The sequence below is a fragment of the Vulpes lagopus genome, chromosome 3 (genome assembly GCF_018345385.1).
Source record: "Vulpes lagopus strain Blue_001 chromosome 3, ASM1834538v1, whole genome shotgun sequence".
Lineage (NCBI taxonomy): Eukaryota > Metazoa > Chordata > Mammalia > Carnivora > Canidae > Vulpes > Vulpes lagopus.
The window spans coordinates 1,586,264-1,608,582 of record NC_054826.1 but is presented as its reverse complement, the minus strand read 5'-3'; the positions used below and the strand labels follow the sequence as shown (position 1 = coordinate 1,608,582).

General features: G+C 53.1%; 1 protein-coding gene across 2 annotated transcripts in view; it reads left to right on the top strand.

The window, feature by feature from the left end:
• MYO10 (myosin X) overlaps window positions 1-22,319 on the top strand; it is a 194,132-nt gene that overhangs the window by 74,819 nt on the left and 96,994 nt on the right. For both annotated transcript variants that reach the window (XM_041749479.1, XM_041749478.1), the window contains exons 3-4: window positions 3,188-3,346; window positions 19,716-19,903. In XM_041749479.1, coding sequence (XP_041605413.1) covers window positions 3,236-3,346; window positions 19,716-19,903 — 299 coding nt within the window. In that variant the 5' untranslated portion in view covers window positions 3,188-3,235. The remainder of the gene's footprint in view (window positions 1-3,187; window positions 3,347-19,715; window positions 19,904-22,319) is intronic.

Below are 22,319 nucleotides of genomic sequence, written 5' to 3'. Positions count from 1 at the left end.
ATCAGGTGCTCATTCAGCCAGCCCGCATCAACACGCTGCTGCAGGGGGCTGGATCCACGCCTTCCCCCCGTAGGGTCTCTACTGCGTTGTTACCTGACGGCGAGGCTGGCCTCATTCCTCCTAGAAAGTAACGTCTCTCGGCACTTAGTCCGTTTACCCACATTTATGTTCACAAACATTCATCACCATCTGTGATCGGTGTTTACTTGTGTATTTGGTTTTGTTTCCTTCCTCTCGTTGGAATGTAAGCTCTATTCCCAGTGCGCAGGCCACGCCAGTAAATACTTGGTTGAATGAACGGGTTTCCTTAGTTTATGAGACCCCCCCCCCCCTCCTTCCTTAGCACCTGCCGTGTGCCACGCACCATTCGGAAGATCCTCACCCGTGTCAGCCCGGCTCTGAAGGGGTGGCCACCCCGGCCTTGCCTTCGCCAACACATTCTCTCTACTCTTCTCCTTCTCTGGAGATAATTAGTGTTTTGAGCAGCTGCTGGCCTCCGTCTTGGCATCGTGTTTTTATTGTTTTTGTTCACAGTCTCTTGTTTATGTGACCCTTATCTCCGGCATGGTTCTGCGTCCTTGAGGGTGTGGGAAGGATGGGTTCCAGTTCTCTGGGTTTCCCACCCCTAGGATGGGCACGTGCCCACGTTTGGCACACCGCGTGCCCCTGCAGACCTGAGGCCAGGTGTGCGAAGGTGGGGAGCTGTGTGGTGTGTAGCCGTTTCCTCCAGTGCCCTTGTGCTCCGCTCTGGACTTGAGTCCACACATGGTCTTGCTATTCCCAGGGCTTTAAAAAAGATACACGTTTATATACGACATCGATATTTCCTTGTGTATGTTATAGGTAGGGGTGTACATAAATAATTTCTTAATGTCTAAGTGTTGTAGTTGTAGGCTATCTATGATCATTTCCAAAGGCACATTCAGTATAAATACAGAAGGCCGTTTGGGGAATCTGAATTCTTTCTATCCTCAAATTCTGGAATTCTCCATATACTCAGAGACAGTTAGCAGGAGGAGTTGTTTCCATGTGGGGAAGGACTTGCTGATGACGAGTCTTGGGAGGGCTTGGGCAGGAGACAGGGTGCTGGCTTTGCTGCCCTCCTCTCTCCTGCAAGAAGCTTTCCCTGGGAACCGGAGCAACCATTCTGCCCCCGGGTTGGCGGGAGCTCTGAGCAAGCGCGGGGAGACGACGAGCCTCCCGAGTGTGCCAGGAGCAGAGAGGCGGCACGGGATTCTCTGCACTCCTCGGCTGGCCACCCTCACAGCCCCTGCAGGTGTGAGACCCAAGTACCAGCCCAGTTGTTGGTGTTTCCAGGAAGCCTGCTTGGGGCGCCCAGGTGGCTCAGTCGGTTGGGCGTCTGCCTTGGGTTCGGGTCAGGGTCTTGGGGTCCCCGGATCGAGCGCCACGTTGGGCCCTCTGCTCAGCGGGGAGTCTGCTTGTCGCTCTGCCTGTCACCCCGCTCATGTGCACTCACACGCACACTCTCTCAAATAAATAAAGTCTTAAAAAAATAAAGAAAAGAAAACCTGCCTGGATTAGCATTGTTGGCATGTAGCAAGCTGGGGAAGAGTAGAGAATTTTAGCTGTTCCCTTCTGGGCCTTTCCAGATGCTCCAGGACAACTCCGAGCCTTGGTCTGAATCCCTCCCTTTAATTTTTTTCCATGGGGTCTGAGTTAGTGTGGAGGGTCAGTGTCCTAAACGTGCGTCCACACTCTTGAATGTTCCCGAGGGTTGTTTTCTTGAATGCTGATCCTTGGCCATGGCCCGCCCCTCCGTGCACTCCCTGGGCAGCGCCCCGGCCTGTCCTGCCCTCTGGGTGCCTACGTGGCGGGGCTGGTTGTCTGGCGGGAGGTGGGCCGCTGCGGCCGGTGCGTGTCCTGCGGGAGGTCTGGGCCCCAGGAAGCAGCTGGGGACAGCGGCCGGCCTTGACAGGACATGGTCAGGTGTCCGCCCTCGCCTGGAGCAGTTTCTCAGGACTGGTTTCTACCAACTCTTGTGGTTCCTGTGGCAGAGATGCCACGGCTGAAGTCTTATTTTTTTCCTCTAGAAACATAAAACATGCCATTTCTTATGGCTTCTGAAAACCATCGGATTGGTACTTTTGCTTTTCTTAGTGGGTCATTCCGTTTGCAATAACATGCTATTTGTTGCCACGTAGGCAACCAGTCAACGTGTAAAAATAGACTTCCCCAGTCAGGAAGTCCTGCAGATAGTCTCCGAAAGTCATTCTGCGTCTGCGCGCCAGTGAAGTGTGTGCGCATGCGAACGCGGTACATCTTTCACGTCGTTTAGGCCCCTGCCTTTTCTACCTTCGTGTTTTTTAGGGATGAATGTCACAAAAGTATAAAACGAATAACTGTGGAGTAGACGCCGCCAGATGATTGTTACGTACACGTGTTTGTAGGTGAAGTTGGCCAACTTTTGATCAATAGGTGGAGCTGACTTAATACAGTTAATCCCGCACCAAGTCAGCAGTGGTAGAGAAGCGTGGAGTAGATTGTGGAAATGCGTGTGAATTCAGGGCTCAGTCCCCTCCCATCCGAGCTCTGGCTTGTGCGTGCCACCGCACGTGTGCAGCACGTATCCGTGATGCTTGGAATTTTAAGGAAGACAGCTGTCAAGGACACCAACCGATTTTAGTCCAAGAAGGGGTTTAAGGAAATTTTTAGAATACTCCTGTGATGATGCGTTCCAGCCTCTAAGCAAATACGTGTTTGAACAAATCCGACTGCGTGGGGAATTTATGTGACACTTGCATTGAAGAGCGGTTATCATGAAGTCTTGAAATACATCGTGTGATCCCATGTGAGATGTTACACAGTGAAGCCAAAGTACTTTCGAAAACTTTGGTTAGGCGGGTTCTCCACCCTTACGGATTCATAGCGATTGGAGAAACATGCAGAGCAGTGAAGCGTAAGTTTATGATTTGAGCGATTCCCAGGGGTGGCTGCTGCGGGAACCGCTGTCGTCTGGGAACGTCTGTTAGCGGTTGTCCTATGATAGCTTCCTTTAGAAGGAGATGGTGGCGCAGAGAATGCGGAGGTTCTCTGCCGTGCGCTTTCTAGTGCCGACTCAGGGTCTTGTCGCGGAAACTGTACTGAGATTGTACTTCAAAGTGGGGAAACGTCCGGGGACACTGTTCGTTGCTGACCACTAAACAGTGGGATTCCTTCTGCCCGCCAGGTATTCACTTACAAGCAGAGCACGATCACGCAGCAGAAGGTGACCGCTATGCACCCCACGACCGAGGAGGGCGTAGATGACATGGCCACGTTGACGGAACTCCACGGGGGCTCCATCATGCATAACTTACACCAGCGATACAAGAGGGATCAAATATACGTAAGTTCTGCTTTGATTCTCTCAAAAAATCCCTCGTGTGATTGAATGTGAAGTTTTGTTTTCAACGAGTGTTTCCTGCCCTTTGAAACCATCCACTTAATCTAAGTAAAACTGTGTTTTCAGGTGTTCAGCCAAATTAGAAACGTGGTCCAGTGAATCGTGTTCTTGTGTGTTTTATTAGAAGGAACTGCTTTATGCGTGGAAGGGTGATCTGACCCCTTGTGAGTGCCTCTGTCTTGGAAGGTTCTCTTTTACGAAGAAGTCACCGGAGTGCTTGTCTTTCTCAGCTAAGGGCCAGGTGGAAAATGTGGATTTGCAAATAATAGTACCTCAAGCTCCAACTTTTCTCTCCTTTTCTTGATGTTTCTCCTTTTATGGATTTCTCACATTTTTTTTTTTCTGGCCCTGGAGCCCCTCCAGGGGAATATTTGGATTCAGGGAACCCATCTTTCTTACTTGCAGGGTTGCTGTTTTGAAGGGAGACATGTCCATAAAAAAGCAGGCATGCACATGTTTCAACTTTTGTGAGATGTGACTATATCTGTATTATAGATGTAATATTTAGAAATAATTAAAAAATCATTTCTATAATACGTCATTACTTTTTGGCATTAAAGTACATACTTGAATTTATCTGTCAAGATTGCCTGGCGGATTTTATCTCTTTCATCTGCCTGCTTCCAAGTCCTCATAGTAAAGGGGTCAACTGCTTACCTATATTTTTTTCTTGTCAGGTTCAAACATATAGGTTTAAAAAAAAAAAACCAAAATGTTGATATTGTGAAAACTCTTGATCTTTCAGTAATTTTTGTCCTTCGGCAGTTATGCTGAATTTTGCCAATGCACTGGTGATCCTGATGGGTCATGTCCACCTTTGCGGCAAGCTAGTAGATGCTCACGGAAACTCAAGGCCTGCTTGGTATTCTTGTGTCTCCAGTTTATTGACCTTAGACCAGAAGAGGAGAGCTGGGAAATGAGAAATCAGTTGTTTGCGGGTTTACTGCTTAATTTTTCTCTGCTCTTTACTCTGTGAAAGTGTCATTTTTGCCAGCTTGACCTAATGCTCACCACATGTTTCCAAGCAGCCCTATGGAGAGAAACGCAGAGGGATTCCAGTCCTCTGCCGGCCGAGCCTCCTTACAGGGTCTTTAGATTACCGGATTTCCCGTATGTTCTTCAGGGGAGGCAGCCTCCGTACGTATTTAGGAAGAAGCGGCCGTCTCTTGCGTGTTGTGCGTGTACTGGCAAAGCTCTGCTGTCTTCCCTGTCAGAAACGCCAGGGTGACCCGGGAACTCCCTGCTCCCCACGGGGGGGCCGGCAGCGGGTCCCAGTTACTGTACCTGTGTGTGCGGTGTTGTTCGACGCTGCCTTGGTTTACACAGCAGTTTCCTCGCTCAGTTTGCCAAGGACTTATTTTGTCTTTCTTGAGTCAAGGACATTCCCAGGGCCCCTGACAGCTGTGTAAGAAATGTCTGTAAAACAAAGCCCGTGCATATCAGAGGTGTCCCGCGGCCGCCCCTTGGTCATCCGTCCCCGCCGTCGGGCGCGGCCCCTGCGGACAGAGGCCCCACTGTGGGCAGAGCCGCGGCCGCGCTGCCCTCCCGCTCCGAGCCCGCCTGCCCGGATCTGTGAAGGGGGACACAACGCCGCTTGCACGGAAGGTGCTGGGTCCGGTTTCCGCCGCGGGCACCGGACGTCGCCGCGGCCCGTGACCGTAGCAGCTTAAGAGGCCCGCTGCCGCGCCCGCCCCCGCGCACCGTGGAAGCCTGTCTGGGGCCGGGGCCCACCCGTGCCCTTGGAGGCCGGAGGTCCCGTCGTCTGGCGGGCGGGCCGCGGGCTGTTGGCAGGTCCCTGCCTCCGGCCCTCAGAGCCAGCAGCGGGGACCGGGGCTCTCGCCGTGGGTCTCTCCTCCTGCCCCGTCGTCCCCTCTGCCGCCAGGATGTCCCCCCGCGGTCGGGTGGGGCCCGCCGGGCGGGGTACGGGTCTGTCCAGGGCCTCCGGCCAGGGTCACATCCCCAGAGCTCCCCACGGCCCGGCTCGGCGTCTGCGGACTGAACACGGGTGTCCGGGGGCGCCCTGCCCGCCCCCCGCCCCTGAGGCGGCCCCCGCGGGCCTCCCCCGACGCCCCGGCTCCCGCAGCATCGGGTTTGTGGGCGGGAAGCAGGTTGCTGCCAGAAGGCCCGGCCCGGCAGGAAGGCTGCTGGCCTGTGTGAGGCCCCGGCGCCCTTCTCCCTGGGGACCGGCCTTCCCGGACCCCACGAGCCGTCCCCCGCCGTCCCCAGCCGTGAACGGGGACACAGCCAGGAAGCGCTAAAGCGCTCGAGGAGACCGACCCGAGGTGAGCAGCCTTCTCCGCGCGCCCGCTCCTGGGCTCTGCGTCAGGAGCCTGTCGGTTTTCTAATGTATGTTTTCTAGGAGGGACGGGGCGTCCCTGACTGGGCTGTTCTTGAAGCAGGTGGTGGGCGAAGGCTTCTGGGACCTTTGCAGCTCTCCCCGCGTCCTCCTCGTCTGCACCCAGGTCTGTAGGAAGCTCCGCCGGGAACTTGTCCTGAGTCCTCGAGGGCAGAACTGCGCGGCCTTCTCTGTCCGTGTGACGGCCTGCGTGGCCCCGGCCCCGCCGCAGGTCCTTCTGGGATCGGACCCTGGTGAGAGCAGCTCCGCTCGAGCCACAGCCTCACCCCCTGATGCTGGGGTCCTTTCCTGGGATTTCAGGTTCCTGGTGCCTGAGGCCCCACCTGTCTTTCCCCCTCTGGCGACTCTCCGAGTCACACCACAGCCCCCAGACCCCCCCCCGAGCCCCCTTTCTCTGGGCTTCCCGCCACAGGGGCCGCTCCCTGGTTGCCTCTCCCGGGAGAGGGTCTGATGAGGGCCCCGAGATCCCCTCTCCTCCTACCCGTCATGGGACCAGGAGGACAAGTACCCACCCCTGTTAGGTTCCTAGAGACTCAGGGAAGGAGCCCGGCACGTGTTTGTGGGACGACGAGGGGAGACAGAGGGCGAGGTGACCTGCGGGTGGATGAGGCCTGCGCTGCCGTGGGAAGCCCTATGTTGGGGGGGGGGGTACGGCGGTGATGGGAGGGGCAGCAGTGACACCTCAGAGGAGTGTTCGAGCTGGCTCGGAGAGGCGGGTGGACACCGTACGTGAAGATGGAGCGATGGGAGCGGACTCGGGGTGATGGTGTCCCTGGGTTGGGGGAGTTCCTTTGCTCGCGGGTTGTGGTGTGTGTTAGGGTGGAGCCCTCCGGCGGGGCGGCCGGCTGCGGTCAGGACAGCCTCAGGCAGCGGTCCTCCACCGGGGGACTGTGCCAGGGGACCGTCAGCACCGCCCGGGGACACCCTTGGTTGCAGGGCCCAGGCCGGGGATGCTGACGTGTCCAGCGGGTGGGGCCAGGGGTGCCCAGGACCACGCAGCAGAGCAGGACCTGGGCTGAGCTGTCAGCGGTGGCGAGCTGAGAGGCCGACTGGCTGGGCACGTGCCCGCACCCCGCACCCCGCACCCCGCGGCCAGACTGGGTTCGCAGCGGCGCCGGGCCGGGCGGGAGAGAGCACAGCACCTTTGTTAAGGGTTTTGGGGAGAGGATTTCCCGGAGGTAGAACTTAGACGTTGGTAGGGGTGGAGTGCACGGACCGCAGAGGGCAGGTGGCACAGAGCGCGTGGGGTCTAGCCCGGGCACAGGGGTCGGGAGGAAGGGGGGGTTGCTGGGGGATGGTGGGCGGCTCTGGTGGCCACCAGTCTCGGGAAGCCCTAATGGCCGTAAGGACCCGGGCCGCGGTCCGGGCAGCTCCTCCGGGAGGGGATGCTGGGGCCAGAGCTGCTTCGGGATTCCCGTCTTGCTGTACCCTCAGAGCCTGGGGGGGTTCTATGTTGTTGGGGGTCCTGCATGTGCACACGGTGGGGACAGGACAGCGGGGCTTCCACTGTGGAGAGCGCAGGCCCCGTGTCCTCCCCGCAGCCCGTGCTGTGGCAGGGTGGTCGTCCTCCGCTGGGGGACACGCAGGGTCTCCATCCTGGGCTGTCACGCACTGGGGCAGGTGCGCGGAGGGCCGTGGACTGGACCCCGGGAGGCTGTGCTCTGGTTGTGGGGTCGGGTCCCAGGGAGGCCGCGCTCTGCTCCGCCGGGACCCTGGCTCCTTTGCTGGTCCTGCCGAACAGTGTGGAGATGAGCAGCAAAAGATCCACTTGGAGAAGTGGCCCCACTAAAGACACACGCTGATATCAGCACCCGCGATTCTTCACAGCTAGCGTATTTTTTTTTAAAGATTTTATTAATTTATTCATGAGAGATGCAGAGAGAGGCAGAGACCCAGGCAGAGGGAGAAGCCCTCCCTGTGGGGAGCCGACATGGGACTCGATCCCGGGTCTCCAGGATCACACCCTGGGCTGAAGGCAGACGCCAAAGCGCTGAGCCACCCAGGGCTTCCCCGCAGCTAGCGTAGTTTTAGGTTGTTTCAAAAACAACCTCCCTGGGCTGGTGGCCTTGCACCCCGAGTCTGTAAGCGTGCGGGACGATGTTCCCGAGTGACCCGGGAAGCCTTCTCCTTCCTGCGGAGTGATGTGTTGCCAGCGGCCAGCGAGACACCCGCTCGCGGAGCAGACAGGTGAGCCGCGTTCACCCGCGGGTCCTGGGCCGCCCTCCGGGGAGGCCCGGCCTAGGTGGCCGTGACTGCTCCACGCGCAAATCTAACTCTGAGGGGAGTTTTCCCAGAGTGGACTGTCTCTGGATTCCTTGCCGGCCCCTTCGGAAGCCGGTGTCAGGTAGCCGCGTGCCTCTCGGATGCCAGGATGGCCCGGGCGCTGGCGGTTAGCAGCCTCCGCGTGCGCCTCGTGTGGGGAACAGCTGAAGGCTGTGTGGTTTGTCGGGGCCTTTTTTTCACATGAAATCAAGACTGGTGTTGCCAAAAGATGATTGTAACCATCTGTCTGACTATATGTATTTTTAAACTTCACCAAACATTCATACTCTTGAGCGGCCACTTCCACATCAGCACATGATGGTGGCAATTAGGGACGTTATTTTTACGATTTTTTTCTTCCATTCCTGTATCTTTTGGGTCTCTTTTTGGGTCCGATTCCTTTCAACAAGGAGGAAATTTTAGACAGAAGTTTACTCAAATTAAATGGAAACGTCACTTGTAAGTTTGAGAGCTTGTCTTCAGCAACAACTTGACTTACCTGTTGTAATCTAGTTTTCATCAAACTTGAATGCTTAACAGTCTTGTTCATTGTTCAAAAATGTTTTAAATTGTTTAACTGGATAACAACAGCAGTTTCTCTTATATAGAAGGTACTGGACACAGAGCACTAGAACACAGTGGAAGCGTGAATTTATCTGGTAGATCTGTGGTCAAATCATGTGCCCCCAGTATATCTACGTTGATATAGCCCTACCTGTGTGCCAGGCTGGGTGCTAAGCTCTAAGGCTGCAAAATTACTCTTGTTCAGGGTAGTTATTTCTTGGAAGATTGGATAAATGAAGGACATTGCACCTCCAAGACTTCACAGTTCACTGGTGAAGACACATAGGCCGACCATTGACAACTGCCCAGGGTGACACTGAGTGTGATAAAAGTACTTGGAACATAATGAATGGGCATCCAAAGGAGGAAAAAAAGGAAGAGGTCAGACCACGATTACCAGCAGAAGCACGAGTCCTGCTGAGTTTTGAAGTATTCATAGGGGACTTTGGCCACGAGGGAGGCTGGCCTATCTCTAGCAGAAGATCAGCGTGTTTAAAGACGTGAACTGGTACGGCACATTCGTCCAGCTGTAGGACATTCCAGATGCTGAAATGTCGCATGCAGCCATCTGGCAAGGTGGTCAAGAGCAGGTGAGGAAGGGCTCTGTGTACAAGTGAACAAGTTCGAATATACTTGTGAAGGCTGCATGCGACAGCTTGAACATGAGTTCCCGGAAAACTCGCTCTGGCTGCAGGGTGAGGGATGAGTTCAGCAGACATCCAGTCTAGGACCAGCGAGCAGAATGGGAAATGATAGGGTTCCAAACCAATCCTGGGGGGAGTTTGAGTATGAAAGACACTGAGAGGAAGATTGTAGGGTTTGTGGGGGCAAGTAGGCTGAATTTCTATAGGATGACTCCCAGATTTCTGGATTAACCCTTTGGGTTGACCATGGTGCATTTATAAGATGCCGCTAAGTGAAGGGAGCCTGGGTGGCTCGGTTGGTTAAGTGTCTGATTCTTTGGCTCAGGTCACGACTTCAGGGTTGTGAGATGGAGCCCCGTGTCAGGCTTCACGCTCAAAGTGCAGTTGGCTTGAGATTCTCTCTCTCCCTCTGCCCTTCCCCTGACTCACGTGTGTGTGCTTGCTTGCACTCTCCCTCTCAGTAAATAGATAACAACTTTTTTTTTTTTAAGGTGTCACTAAGTAAAAAGAAACAGGTGTGTTGGGGAGCTCAGCCTTGTCCATGTGAGTCAGAGCTAAGGGTCATCCAGGTGGAGATGTCCAGTGGGCCATTGAGCGTATGGACCTGTGATTTAAAACTGAAGCTGCGTTCAAGATAAGGATAACTGCTGTTGGTAGTTCAGGTGATCAAGAGGGAAGGAAAGAAGAGAATGGTGGATGGGAGATGTATTCACGATCGCATGGGGAAAAGCAGTTGTGGTTTTCATTTTCCCTAACGAAAACAATACACAGCTCTGGGTTATGTAGTATTTGCACGTAGCAATCATGTGGGTGGACAGAGGGCATGTGTTTATGACTGATCACAATCTTAGGCCCAGAGGGGGTTAAGTCATGTTCCAGGGAAGGTGGCTCTGGGCTGAGGAGCCTTTGGGTTCCGATGACCAAACCTTGTTGTATAGACTGTTGGTTCCCATGGTTGAATAGTGTCTTCCTAATGGTAGCACAGATCCCTCGGTGTCTCGGAACAGAGTACGCCTGAGGCCACTGGGTCACCTTTCTTTTTCTGAGTTCTACCTGTTCCTTGTGCTGGGGATGAGATATTACAAGGCATTCCACCCAATTCAAGATTTTTGAAAATCTTGAATTGGTAGACTTTGGGTTGAAGAAATGCAGTGAGTTTCTTCCAACATTTTTAAGCAATATGTACTGCAGCTGTTCCAGATGATTAAAATGGGCAAGGAAATGTATTTTTTGGTGAGTTATGTGGAACTTTTCTGACTAGGAAGATTTGTTATGTGCTTCAAAATAGAGCATTCTTTCTATTTCTGAAAAGCCATGAAAATGACCAAGCTATTTATCCCGGTGGAAGTTGGAATCCAGTATGAGGAGACCGGTACCTGGTCCCACCCTGTTTCAGAGCTTCACGTGTCCGGAGTCTGAAACGGCATGGCATCGTCCTGGCCATTTCTGGAGCCGTAGTCATACCTTTTTATAGAGGGATAAATGGTGAGACGTAACAAATGTGTCTCACAGCTCTTGGGATTTCTTACCACATGTGATCTGTGTTTCACCGGGTAGTTAAGAGGGTCAAAGAAGAGCCTGGTTGTAGATTAACTGGCCAGTCACCATTTTTATTTCTATTTCTATTTGAACTTCACTTACTCAATGCGTCTCTTATCCGTGCAGCCTTTGTTTTGGTGATAAAATAACCCATGCAGAGCGGGATGTGTACGGTAGTGGGGGAAAGATAAGATGCCCTTGGCCGTAATTATTTATATTGCTGATAGACCTCTAAGACTTCACCTAATTTGTCGTCCTTTGAATAAGCTCTTAAGAACTACTGCTCTTTTTATTTTTTAAAGATTTTATTATTTATTCCTGAGAGACAGAGAGAGAGAGAGGCAGAGACACAGGCAGAGGGAGAAGCAGGCTCCCCCCAGGGAACCTGATGTGGGACTCGATCCTGGGTCTCCAGGGTCACACCCTGGGCTGAAGGCAGGCACTAAACCGCTGAGCCACCTGGGGATCCCAAGAACTACTGCTCTTGTTGCCACATTGTCTTGTGCTTCTGTTTTGTGGAGGTTCAGAAGGGCCACTTGGCACGAACATGGGCAGGAACAACAAAAACTCAGTAACCAAAGCCCTCGCGCCCCCGCCCGCACAGCTTCTGTAGCTGTAGAGATAATTCATTAGGAGTCAGGCGACTGTCTCCCCTTTTGGGAGCCACTCAGACTCTCTTCTCTCATATCCCAGGTGGGGGGACCCCGAAGGTGGGGGACTCTGTTGGAGGGTCAGGAGTTCGTGTGTCACGCAGGGAGCTTGGATTGAACATGCCCGTCTGCTTTGGGAAATCTCAGTGAAGCCAGGGCAGGAGGTGGACGGGAAGGAGATGGACCCTGGGGTTTGCTGAAAGACTTACGCACGAGGTGTGGAGGCTTTGGCCCTGGGTAGGGAGCTGGACGCAGTCTGCAGGGGTTCCCGTCCTGTACGTGGGCAAGCAGCGGAGGTGGCCACCACACACCCGCAGTAGGGCACACCGGGGACCCGGTTCCTGCCCTTGATCTCACTCCCGGGCTCTGCGACTGCAGGGGCAGCATGTAGCCGTCCCTTCCTGTGTCAGAGGAGACCCAGCCGTGGCCTGTGGCCTGCCCACATCTCAAGGATGTGTTGGAGCAAATGAGGGCTGTGAAGACGTGTCTACGTGGGTGGGGCTGTCCTCTGTGTTCCACAACCATGAAATTGTTGCTTTGGAAACATGTAGGCTTGTCATTTAAAATCTGGTGACAAGGGCAGCCCAGGTTTAGCACTGCCCTGGGCCCAGGGCATGATCCTGGAGACCCTGGGATCGGGTCACACGTCAGGCTCCCTGCGTGGAGCCTGCTTCTCCCTCTGCCTGTGTCTCTGCCTCTCTGTGTCTCTCATGAATAAATAAATAAAATCTTTAAAAATAAATAAATAAATAAAATATGGTGACAAGACTTTTAAGAAATGGCTGAGTCCATTAGTGAGAAGGTGAAGTAGTAAAACTTGGGCATGCATGTTGGACGAGCCTGGTTAACCTCCGGTACTAAATGGAGGTACTTAGATTGGACAGGCGTTTTTAAAAATTATTTTTTTTAAGTTTTTACTTAAATTCAAGGTATGCAAGAGGCATTTTTAACTCTGAATGGCACAAAATTGCCCGTAATCTTAAAAAATAAAAATAAGGACACCTGGCTGGTGCAGTCGGGTTAAGCATCTGACTCTTGGTGTTGGCTCTGGTCATGATGTCAGGGTCCGGGGATCCAGCCCTGTGTCGAGCTCTGCCTTCAGTGTGTGGAGTCTGCTTCTCTCTCCAGTGCCTCTGCTTCTCCCCCTTGTGTTCTCTCTCTAAAATAAATAAATCTTAAAAAAAAAATAATGAAAGGGCTTTAAAAAATAAAAAATTGGCTTCTCTATGCCAGCCAGACACACATTTTTATATATTTCTTCTTTTTCTTCTTCTTCTTTCTTCTTCTTTTTTCTTCTTCCTTCTTCTTTCTTCCTCTTCTCTTTTCAGATTGAGTTTGATTCAAATTAGGCCTAGTCGTTTGCTGGTATGTGGGAGTCCAGCTGTTGAATTCACTATCAGCCACCACCTATGTACTTATTAATATTTGAGCTCTGATGAGATTACTTCATCCCCGAAAGTCTAAATGCCTTTTGTCCTCTCCCTTACTAAACAGTCTGTAATTTGTTGCCAGGATATTTTTGTTTCTCAATTTGGGTTAAAATTGTCTGAAAATGGAGTATGAAGCTTCTTGTTATTTACCCTTAATTCTGTGCTTGTTTTCAGAGCTTTCCTTGATCTTACAAAAAAGAGATTTATGTATTCTATCAGTACCAAGATTCTCAATATATTTTTTTAAGATTTTATTTATTCCTAGAGACACAGAGAGAGAGGCAGAGACACAGGCAGAGGGAGAAGCAGGCTCCCTGTGGGGAGCCCGATGCAGGATTCGATCCTGGAACCAGGGATCACTCCCTTGGCCGAAGGCAGATGCTCAACCACTGAGCCACTCGAGTGTTCCACAATATTAAGCTTTTAAGCTTTTAAAATGTTTGTCATCGGGATCCCTGGGTAGCGCAGTGGTTTGGCACTTGCCTTTGGCCCAGGGCGCGATCCTGGAGACCCAGGATCGAGTCCCACATCGGGCTCCCGGTGCATGGAGCCTGCTTCTCCCTCTGCCTGTGTCTCTGCCTCTCTCTCTCTCTCTCTCTGTGACTATCATAAAAAAAAAAAAAAAAAAATGTTTGTCATCAAACACACACAAACTTTTGTCATCCTAACCATTTTAAAGTATATACTTTGGTAGCGTAGTGTACATTCACACTGTTGTGGATCTTTTAGAACACTTAAATCTTCAGAACTAGAACTCTGTGCCCGTTAAGCAACTCCCCAGGGCGCCTGGACGGCTCATTCAGTTGAGCGTCTTGGTCTTGGTTTTGGCTCATGGGTCGTGGGATCGAGCCCCGTGTCCGCTCTGTGTTCGGCCAGGAGTCAGCTTGAGGATTCTCTCCTTCTGTCCCTCCCCTCATTTGCGTGTGCACTTTCTCTCTCTCTCTCTCTAAAAATTAATCTTTCAGAAGAAAAAAAATTAAAAACAAGTGCCCCATCCCCACTCATGCCAGCCCGCGGCAACTGCCATTCCACTTTTCTTCTACCACTTTGCTCTCGGTCCATCATTTCAGCAGAATCCTACACTGTTGTCCCTTGGGGCTGGTTTCTTTCACTTAGCATAATGTCCTTAGGGCTCAGCCACGTTGTGTGTGTCAGAATTTCCTTCCTTTTTAAGGCTGAACAACACGCCACTGCATGTGCATTTACTACAGTTTGCTTATCCATTCTTCCATTGGTGGACACGTGGGTTGCTAACGCCTTTTAGCTATTGTGTGATATTCTTTTATAGGCCCCGGAGAATGTCAAGTTTGAAAAGCCATTCTTCACTCAGTAGGAATACAGCAAAGAAAATAAAGTGCTTGGAGAACATTGATTTAAGGAAAACCTTGACCAGATTCAAGACCTGTTATAGGGTGCCTGGGTGGTTTAGTCAGTTAGGCGTCTGCCTTCGGCCTGGGTCGTGATCCCGCAGTCCTGGGATGGTCTCGCACCAGGCTCCCTGCTCCTCGGGCGTCTGCTTCTCCCTCTGCCCCTCACTCGTGCTCTGCTCTCTCACTCTCTCTCATTCTCTGTGTGTCTCTCAAATAAATAAAATATTTAAAATTAAAAAAAAACAAGACCTGTTAATCTGCTTAGTGTATTTAATATGGTTTAAACTGTAGGGACTTTCTTTCTCTTTCTTTCTTTCTTTCTTTCTTTCTTTCTTTCTTTCTTTCTTTCTTTCTTTCTTTCTTTCTTTCTTCCTCTCTCTCTCTCTCTTTCCTTCTTTCCTTTCCTTCCTTCTTTTCTTTCTTTCTCTTCTTTCTTTTCTTTCTATTTTAGAAGCCTCTACCTGTACCCCAGAGTGGAAAGGACCCCAACAGGAGTACCTGCCTTCTTAGAGTCACATCAGAATATAGCCATATACCACTGAATGCCCCATCTCTCAAAATCCGGTGCGGCTTTTTTATACTTCAGTGCTCTCTCTGCACCCAGCAAGGGTCCTGAGCATTGTGTACACAGAGGACTTCAGCTCGTCGTCTGGTGTAGAGATGCAGACGTGCTCAGGGGGTGCGAAGAGCTGTCCCGTGGCTGACGACAGGCAGCTCCTACCCTTCTATAATGGTGAAGGTGTGAAGCAGTTGAAATGCAGATCACTTGCAACTTAGGTCTTCATCTCATGTGTTATGTGGTGTGGGCAACGCGAAGTAAAGTAGAAGCCTGGCTTGGTATCTCCCATTAACCCCACAGCAAAGCGGCCTCTTATCCGCAGGTTCTTCTGGCACCTTCAGCCATTCCTCCAACGCAGCAGTCTCAGAAGGAGAAGCCTTCGTCCTTTTATTCCACAGGTCAAAGCCACCGCAAATGGCGCCACTGGGGTGCCTGGCAAGGTGGACAAGCTGCATTTGGAGGAGCATTTGGGAGCTCAGGGTCTGGGGTAGGTGTTAGTGGAGAGAAGACCGTGTCCACCCCCTCAGGGTGGGCATCATTGTCATAGGCTGAGAGACTGAAGAAGACCAAAAATTGGGCCCCTGGGTAGCTCAGGGGGTGACCCCGGAGTCATGGGATCGAGTCCTGCACTGGGCTCCCTGCAGGGAGCCTGCTTCTCCCTCTGCCTGTGTCTCCACCTCTCTCTCTCTCTCTGGGTCTCTCATAAGTTAATAAATAACATCTTAAAAAAAAGACCAAAAATCGTTGAAAGAGTAAATTTAGGTACACTACCCTGGGTTTGACGGGCTCGTGTTGTCCACTTCCCGTTTTCCATCAAAATGGGGAAAGTCGGGCTTTCTTGCATAACGTGGGGAAGGTCTGTCTTTAGTGATATATATATATGGATATTATATGGATATTATATGGAAATTTATATTTATTTATATGGATATTTTTATGGATATTTATATGGGTCCTCTCTTGACAACGTACGAGGGACCACGCGTTCGTCACGGCAGCCAGCTAGGCTGAAAGTCGAGGAATGAATTCTCAGCCTCCTGCTGTGGAGCCACGCGAAGGTCACTGTTGCTGTAGGAAGAGTTGCGACCGCCAGAGCCGTGGTGGTCATTGGGCATGAAGAGTGTCGTCAGCTGCCCCCGCGTGGCATGCTGGCTTCCCCTCGAATTCTGGGCCTCTCGGGGCTCTTGCTGGGAGTGTCGTGCTTGGCAGCACACCTGGTTCTCTTCCCTGCTGAGGTCAGGGTGGTGACTCGCCCGCGGAGGCACCTGGACAGGTGTTGGGAAGGCTCCTCGGAGCCGCCGGTGCCGTGGGACCTCCACGTGGGGCCAGCTCTGCGGGCACGACTGTGGCGCGGGCTCAGGGGGCCCGGCAGGTGCCACGGGCGGTGCTGCAGCTGCCCCCACGCTGGACGCCCGCTGTTGGGCATCTGGCTGCCGCCTCCCCGGGCCTGCTGGCAGCCAGCAGGGCCCCTGCGCCCCCCCGCCACACTGTCGTCCTGACACTTCGTCCGCCACTTCCCCGGCCACTGCGCGTCACTTCAGGCAGGCCGAAGATCCATTTTGGACACTGTGGCCTCGACTTTGCCAACAGGCTCTGAATGCCCTCGGATTTCCCACCCCCGTGTAGATAGCGTGCAGGACGCATGACCCCCTGAGCCACGCGGGGCGACCAGTGGGGTTGCCCAGCCCAGACGGGGGTAGCCTGCCTATGCGGTTTTCACCAAAATCGTCGCTTTCAAAGTCAAGGTTTGTGGAAAGCCTGATAGTGTTTATGAGTCAATCGATACTTTTTTAAAAGAAAGGCTCATCTCCCAAAATTTTATTTTATTTTATTTATTTTTTCTCTCCCCAAATTTTATAACAACGACACAAACGTGTTATGACAAGATGCTCAAAATTGTCAAGACATGCACTGGGCATGTCATTTTTTAATTTTGGTTTTTTGGTTTTTTGGTTTTTTTTTTTCTTCTTGACTTTAAGTAGGCTCCACACCTAACCGGGGGCTTGAACTCACAGCTCTGAGGTCAAGAGTTGCATGCTCTCCTGACTGAGCCAGCCAGGTGCTCTGGGACTTATCCTTTTTTTTTTTTTAAGTGCATTAATCATGGGTTAATATCCTAATATTAATTAAATCTGATACTCAGCTTGATACCATGTGGCTCTTACATTTTATTTGTAACCGAGAAAGAAGATTGCAGTGCGCCTACCTGGCTGTTTTAAGAGAGAAGGCATTGTCTTGATTTCTGCCAAAGTAGGAAGAAAGTAAGAACCCATTTCAACAGAAAATGACCAGCTTTGGTATTTCTAGAATAAAAATAAAAATCAGGGCAGCTAGCTGGCTCAGTCAGAAGAGCAGGCGATTCTTGGTCTTGGGGTCATGAGTTCGAGTCCCATGATGGGTATGGAAATCACGTAAACTTTTTAAAAATCCTTAAAACAATAATCATACGGCTACCAATCCTCTGCCAAAAGGTAGAAACAGGTCTGAGAGTTTAGACAAAGTTGTGGCAGGTGCAGCCCCCCACACCCCAGCACTGCCCGCCTGCCTCGCCCCTGCAAACAGCTGACATAAAGGAAGGCCGGCACCCAAGGTCAGAGCGTGGGTGGGGGACGCCCCCCGGGAGTTGGGTGGCTCTCGGTCGTCCTTCAGAAGTGGGACCGATTCCTTCCGCAGAGGATGAGCAGTTTCCATCTTCCTTCATGGCCACAGCTCTGCCACGGTGCCTGGCTGGGGGAGTGGGGCTTCTGAGGGTTGAGCTTTCCCAGGACCTGCACGGTCACCCAGTAACCCGCTGGATCTTTTCCTGTCGTTTCTTCAAACTGAGGTGAAATGATTGCAACAGAGAACCCCCCACAGGAAAGGGTCCAGTCGGTGTGTGGGGTACACCCACGTGGGGTGCAGCTGGCACCCAGGTCCAGATCCAGAGTGTCTCCATCACCCTGCGTGGAAACCCTGTAGGCCCCCAGCAGCCCCCATCCTCCTCCCCCTGCCTGGAGTCCCTGCCGCCCGTCCGTGTGTCCGTGCGTATTTCTCTTTTCAGACACATGGACTTTGGTGTCTGGCTTCCTGACCTCAGGGTCGTGTCCTCAGAGTCTCCCCCCCCCCCCCCCCCCCCCGGCAGCACGTGTGGGCGCCGCGTTCCTCCGGCGGCTCAGGAGTGCCCCCCTGTGTGGACACACCCCGTCTCATCTACCCCTGCCCGTCAGATACTCGGCGTTTGGGTTGTTTCCCCCCAGGCTCGCGTGATACGCCGTCCTGGGGGCACTGCTTGAACTCTTTTGGTTACAGACCTGGGACTGGAACCGTTGGTCATACGGTGATAACTCGTGTACGTTTTTAACCTTTTTGGTTCAAACTGTTGTTTTTTTTTTTTTTTAAATATGTTATTTATTTATTCATGAGACACACAGAGGCAGAGATACAGGCAGAGGGAGATGCAGCTCCCCACGGGGCGCCGATGTGGGACTCGATCCTGGGACACGGGGTCACACCCTGGGCCAAAGCAGGTGCCCCACTGCTGGGCCCCCCGGCATCCCGGTGCAGACTGTTTCTCAAGGGTACCACAAAGCGCCCTACCTTTGACGACGGGTCCATGCAGCACATGGCCCTGGCGGGCACGGCCGCGGGAGGCTCGGCTGCCGGTGGCACGTTTGACCTTTCCGGCGCTGCCCGCTTCCCTCGCCCCGTGCGGCCCTGCGGTGCCAAGGAAGCTGGGAGCCTATAGCTGGGCTGCCCTGCCCACATCCCGCCTCCACCCCTGCCCGGCTCCAGCGGCCCTGTGCCCGCTGCCCAGCCTGGAGGCTCCCCAGCTCTCGTAGGTGTTAAGGGGTCAGGCCGCCCGCGGTGGTCTGCTCGGGAGGTCAAGACAGGCTGTGGCTGTCGGGGCGCCTGATGCAGAGAGGGGCTTTCGCCGGGTCCTGGAGGCCCGAGGCCGGGTGTCGGCGGGGATGGCCGCCCTGGAGGCTCCTGGCCTGGCTGTGTCCTCAGGCAGCCTTCACCTGTGCGCACACCTGTCCCTCATTTCTTGGAGCGTCCGCCTCTTCTAAATGGATCCTCGCCAGCTTGGGTGCGGGCCCACCTGAGCAGACTGATTCTAATGTATTCATCGCCTGGGTGCTCAGTTGGTGAAGCATCTGTCTTTGGCCCAGGTCATGGTCTCGGGGTCCTGGGATCGAGCCCCACATCGGGCTCCCAGCTCAGCGAGGAGCCTGCTTCTCCCTCTCCCTCGGCTACTCCCCCTACTTGTGCATGCTCTCTCTCTCTCTCTCTCTCTCTCTCTCAAATAAATAAAATCCTTAAAAAAGATGTTAAGGTTAAATAAACACGATCTAGTATGTGCCATTTGACTGTTTCCACGTGTACAATCCGGTGCACTCAGTACGTTTGCAGTGCTGCATAGCTGTGACCACGGTGCATCTCTAGAGCCTTCTGACCATCCAAGCAGAAACTCCCGGTCTGTCCGACGGGGACTGTCCGTCCCTCTCCCCCCCGCCCCCCCCCCCCCCCAGCCCCTGGTGTTGCGCCAGTTCTTCCTTTAATCCTGCCATTTCCCGAGCCACCTGGCGGGGAGCGGACAGTCCTCGGTGCTTGGCGTGGGCTGAGGTCACCGGGGTGGGGACTGGGGCCTGGGCTGCTTCCCCGTCCGTCTCTGGCTTAGCTTTCCCCGCGAGTCCTCTTTGAAATGACTCCATTGCTTGGTGCAGGATGACAAGATTTTGTACCAAAACGGCCCAGGTAAAATGCTGCGGAGGGGTGGGGGCGTCCCTTCCATGCACCCAGGTGGATGCTGTTAGAACTCCAGGCGGGCGGCTCTGGGGGTGGGCGGGCCCTCCGCCTTCTGGAGCCCCTTCCAGACTCTTCTGTCCGCGCCCCCGCTGCCTGCCGGTGCCGCGCATGTGTGACCCGCTCTCCTTCTTCTCCCACCCCGTGTGCTCGCAGACCTACATCGGCTCCATCCTTGCCTCCGTGAACCCCTACAAGACCGTCGCCGGCCTGTACGAGCCTGCCACCGTGGAGCGCTACAGCAGGTGCCACCTGGGGGAGCTCCCCCCCCACGTCTTCGCCGTCGCCAATGAGTGTTACCGATGCCTGTGGAAGCGGCACGACAACCAGTGCGTCCTCATCAGGTAACCGGTCCGCGCTGAGGCTGGCAGAGGGCTGGGAGGGGGCCACGTGGGGCGCGGGCGTGCACAACCCGGCCGCGTGGGGCCCCAACCGGCCAGCCCCCAGGACACAACACCTGCCGAGAAGGAAACGAGAATGGTCGGGGTTTTTTGTTTGTTTTTTTAATTGGAGTTCAATTTGCCAGCATACAGCATATCACCCAGTGCTCATCCCGTCAAGAGAACGGTTTTTAATAAGCACCTGGATTTCTCGGGTGGAGTTTTAGTTTGAATAGCCTGATACCCACAGCTTTCAAAGACCCAAGCCCACTGAGGAAAAAAGCAGGATGTACCACATTTGTTGACTCTTGGCCTCACGGAATAATCACTCCATTTTTCTTATTTGTCTTGATTATTCTTTGGTTTATTCCATTGTGGCGTTGGTCCTTCCGGGGATTAAGGAAAATGTGTAGTTCCTTCAAATTTGAAGTGTCACGTATATTCTAGAGCGAGAATGCTCGTATCTTTGAGCAAGAGGTTTTTCTCTCATTCAATAAGGTCACATAGAATTTCCCAAACTGAAGTATTCTAATGATTTTGACTTGGGCGTTCCTGACATTAGCTACAGAATCAGCGACAGAAAAGGGACGCTCACCACGTGGGCGCCAAGGGAACGCTGGAAGCACGTGTTTATTTCGATCTTTCTGGCAAAAGACAAGGGTCTTGACATCTCTGTTCCAGTGAACTTGTACTTTTATCAAATTAAACTACCAAGAGGGGCACCTGGGTGGCTGGGTCGGCGAAGCGTCTGCCTTCCACTCAGGTCATGATCTCAGGTCCCGGGATCGAGTTCCGCGTCAGGCTCCCTGCTCAGCGGGGCTCTGCTTGTCCTTCTCCCTCTCTGTTCCCTCTGCCCCTTACCCCGCTCATGTCCTCTCTCCCTCTTTCAAATAAATAAGCAAATTCTTCAAAATAAAATGAAGTACCAGAAGGGGCATCTGGGTGGCTCAGCCGGTTGAGCATCTGACTCTTGATTTCAGCTCAGGGTCCTGGGATGGAGGCCGTCATCGGGCTCTGTGGTCAGCGGGGAGGCTGCTTGGGATTCTTTTCTGCTTCTCCCCCAACTTGTGTGTGCTCCCGCTCACGCGCTCGCTTTCACTCTCATTGTCTCTCTTAAATAAATTTTTAAAAGCAAAATACCAGGAAACCCACTGTCAAAACCCATCCCTAGGAATCATCTAAAACAAGCAATGGCATATATGTTTCTCTAAGAAAATTTTTTAATGGGGCGGTTTGGTGGCTCAGTGTTTAAGCATCAGACTCTGGATTTTGGCTTAGGTCACAACCTCAGGGGTGTGAGAAGGAGCCCTGTGTCGGGCTCCACACTGGGTGCAGAGTCTGCTGGAGACATTCCCCCTCTGCCCCTTCCTCAGCTCATGCTATCTCTTAAAAAAAAAATCCTTTTATGAACTACTTTGAGTTGGCCTCATCGCTTACCTTCTAGTGACACCCAGCTGGATCTTCTTAATTCTTTATACCAGAACTGTGTTCTGGGGACATTCAGAGCACCCCCGGTTAGTACCCAGAGCAAAGTGCAGAGCCTAACTTTCAGCCGGGTTTCCACGGACTCCATGGCAAAGGTTTGGACTTCCCTCTTAGGCGACTTTCAAATCCCAACTTGTGGCAAAATAATTGCATTATTTAAGAGGCAAGGACGAGGCATTTTGGCTTTGGGTGAGATGATAGGAAGACCCTCCTTTCCCCCCTCTGGATTCCTAATCCAATGAAAAGGAGACAGATGGAGAGCCATATGTTCGCTCCAGACTTCGAGCCAATCGGCCTTGCGAACATCCGAGCCCCAAATTAGACCAAACCACCTGATCCGGATGCGGGCAGGTAAGTGGTGGCCACGCTCACCGTGGGGAAACCTATTTCCAGCCCTTCACCCAGGTCACCTGTCAGGGAAAGGTCCCCCCAGCTCCTGCGGGGAGGCAGGGGCCAGCAGACCGTGGAACCCCAGGGAGGGGATGGCGGGGATGAGGACCCCCCCCCCCGCCCACATGGCACCTGCGTGAAGATGAGCTTGCCAACAGCTCCTGAGGGGTTAGTGGGTTTCGGGCACGGTGCCAGGAGCCTTCAGGCATCAGCTCACTGACATCTTCCAACGGCCCTGCGATGGCCGGGGCTGCTGCCGAGCATGCAGGTGCCCCACGCAGAAAACCATCTCGGGGACCATATCCTCCTCCCGGGGGTCTGCGCCCGTTACTTCTCTGCATGGGTCTTGCCTTTGCAACAAACCGGAATGTGACGAACAGCATAGCAGAACCCTACCTTTCTCCCCCTGCCTGCCTCTGCCACGTTTAGGGGACGCAGGCATCTGAGCAGATGCACCCACTTTCTTAACCAGTTTGCTGGTGCTAATGTCCGGGGCTGTGGAAAG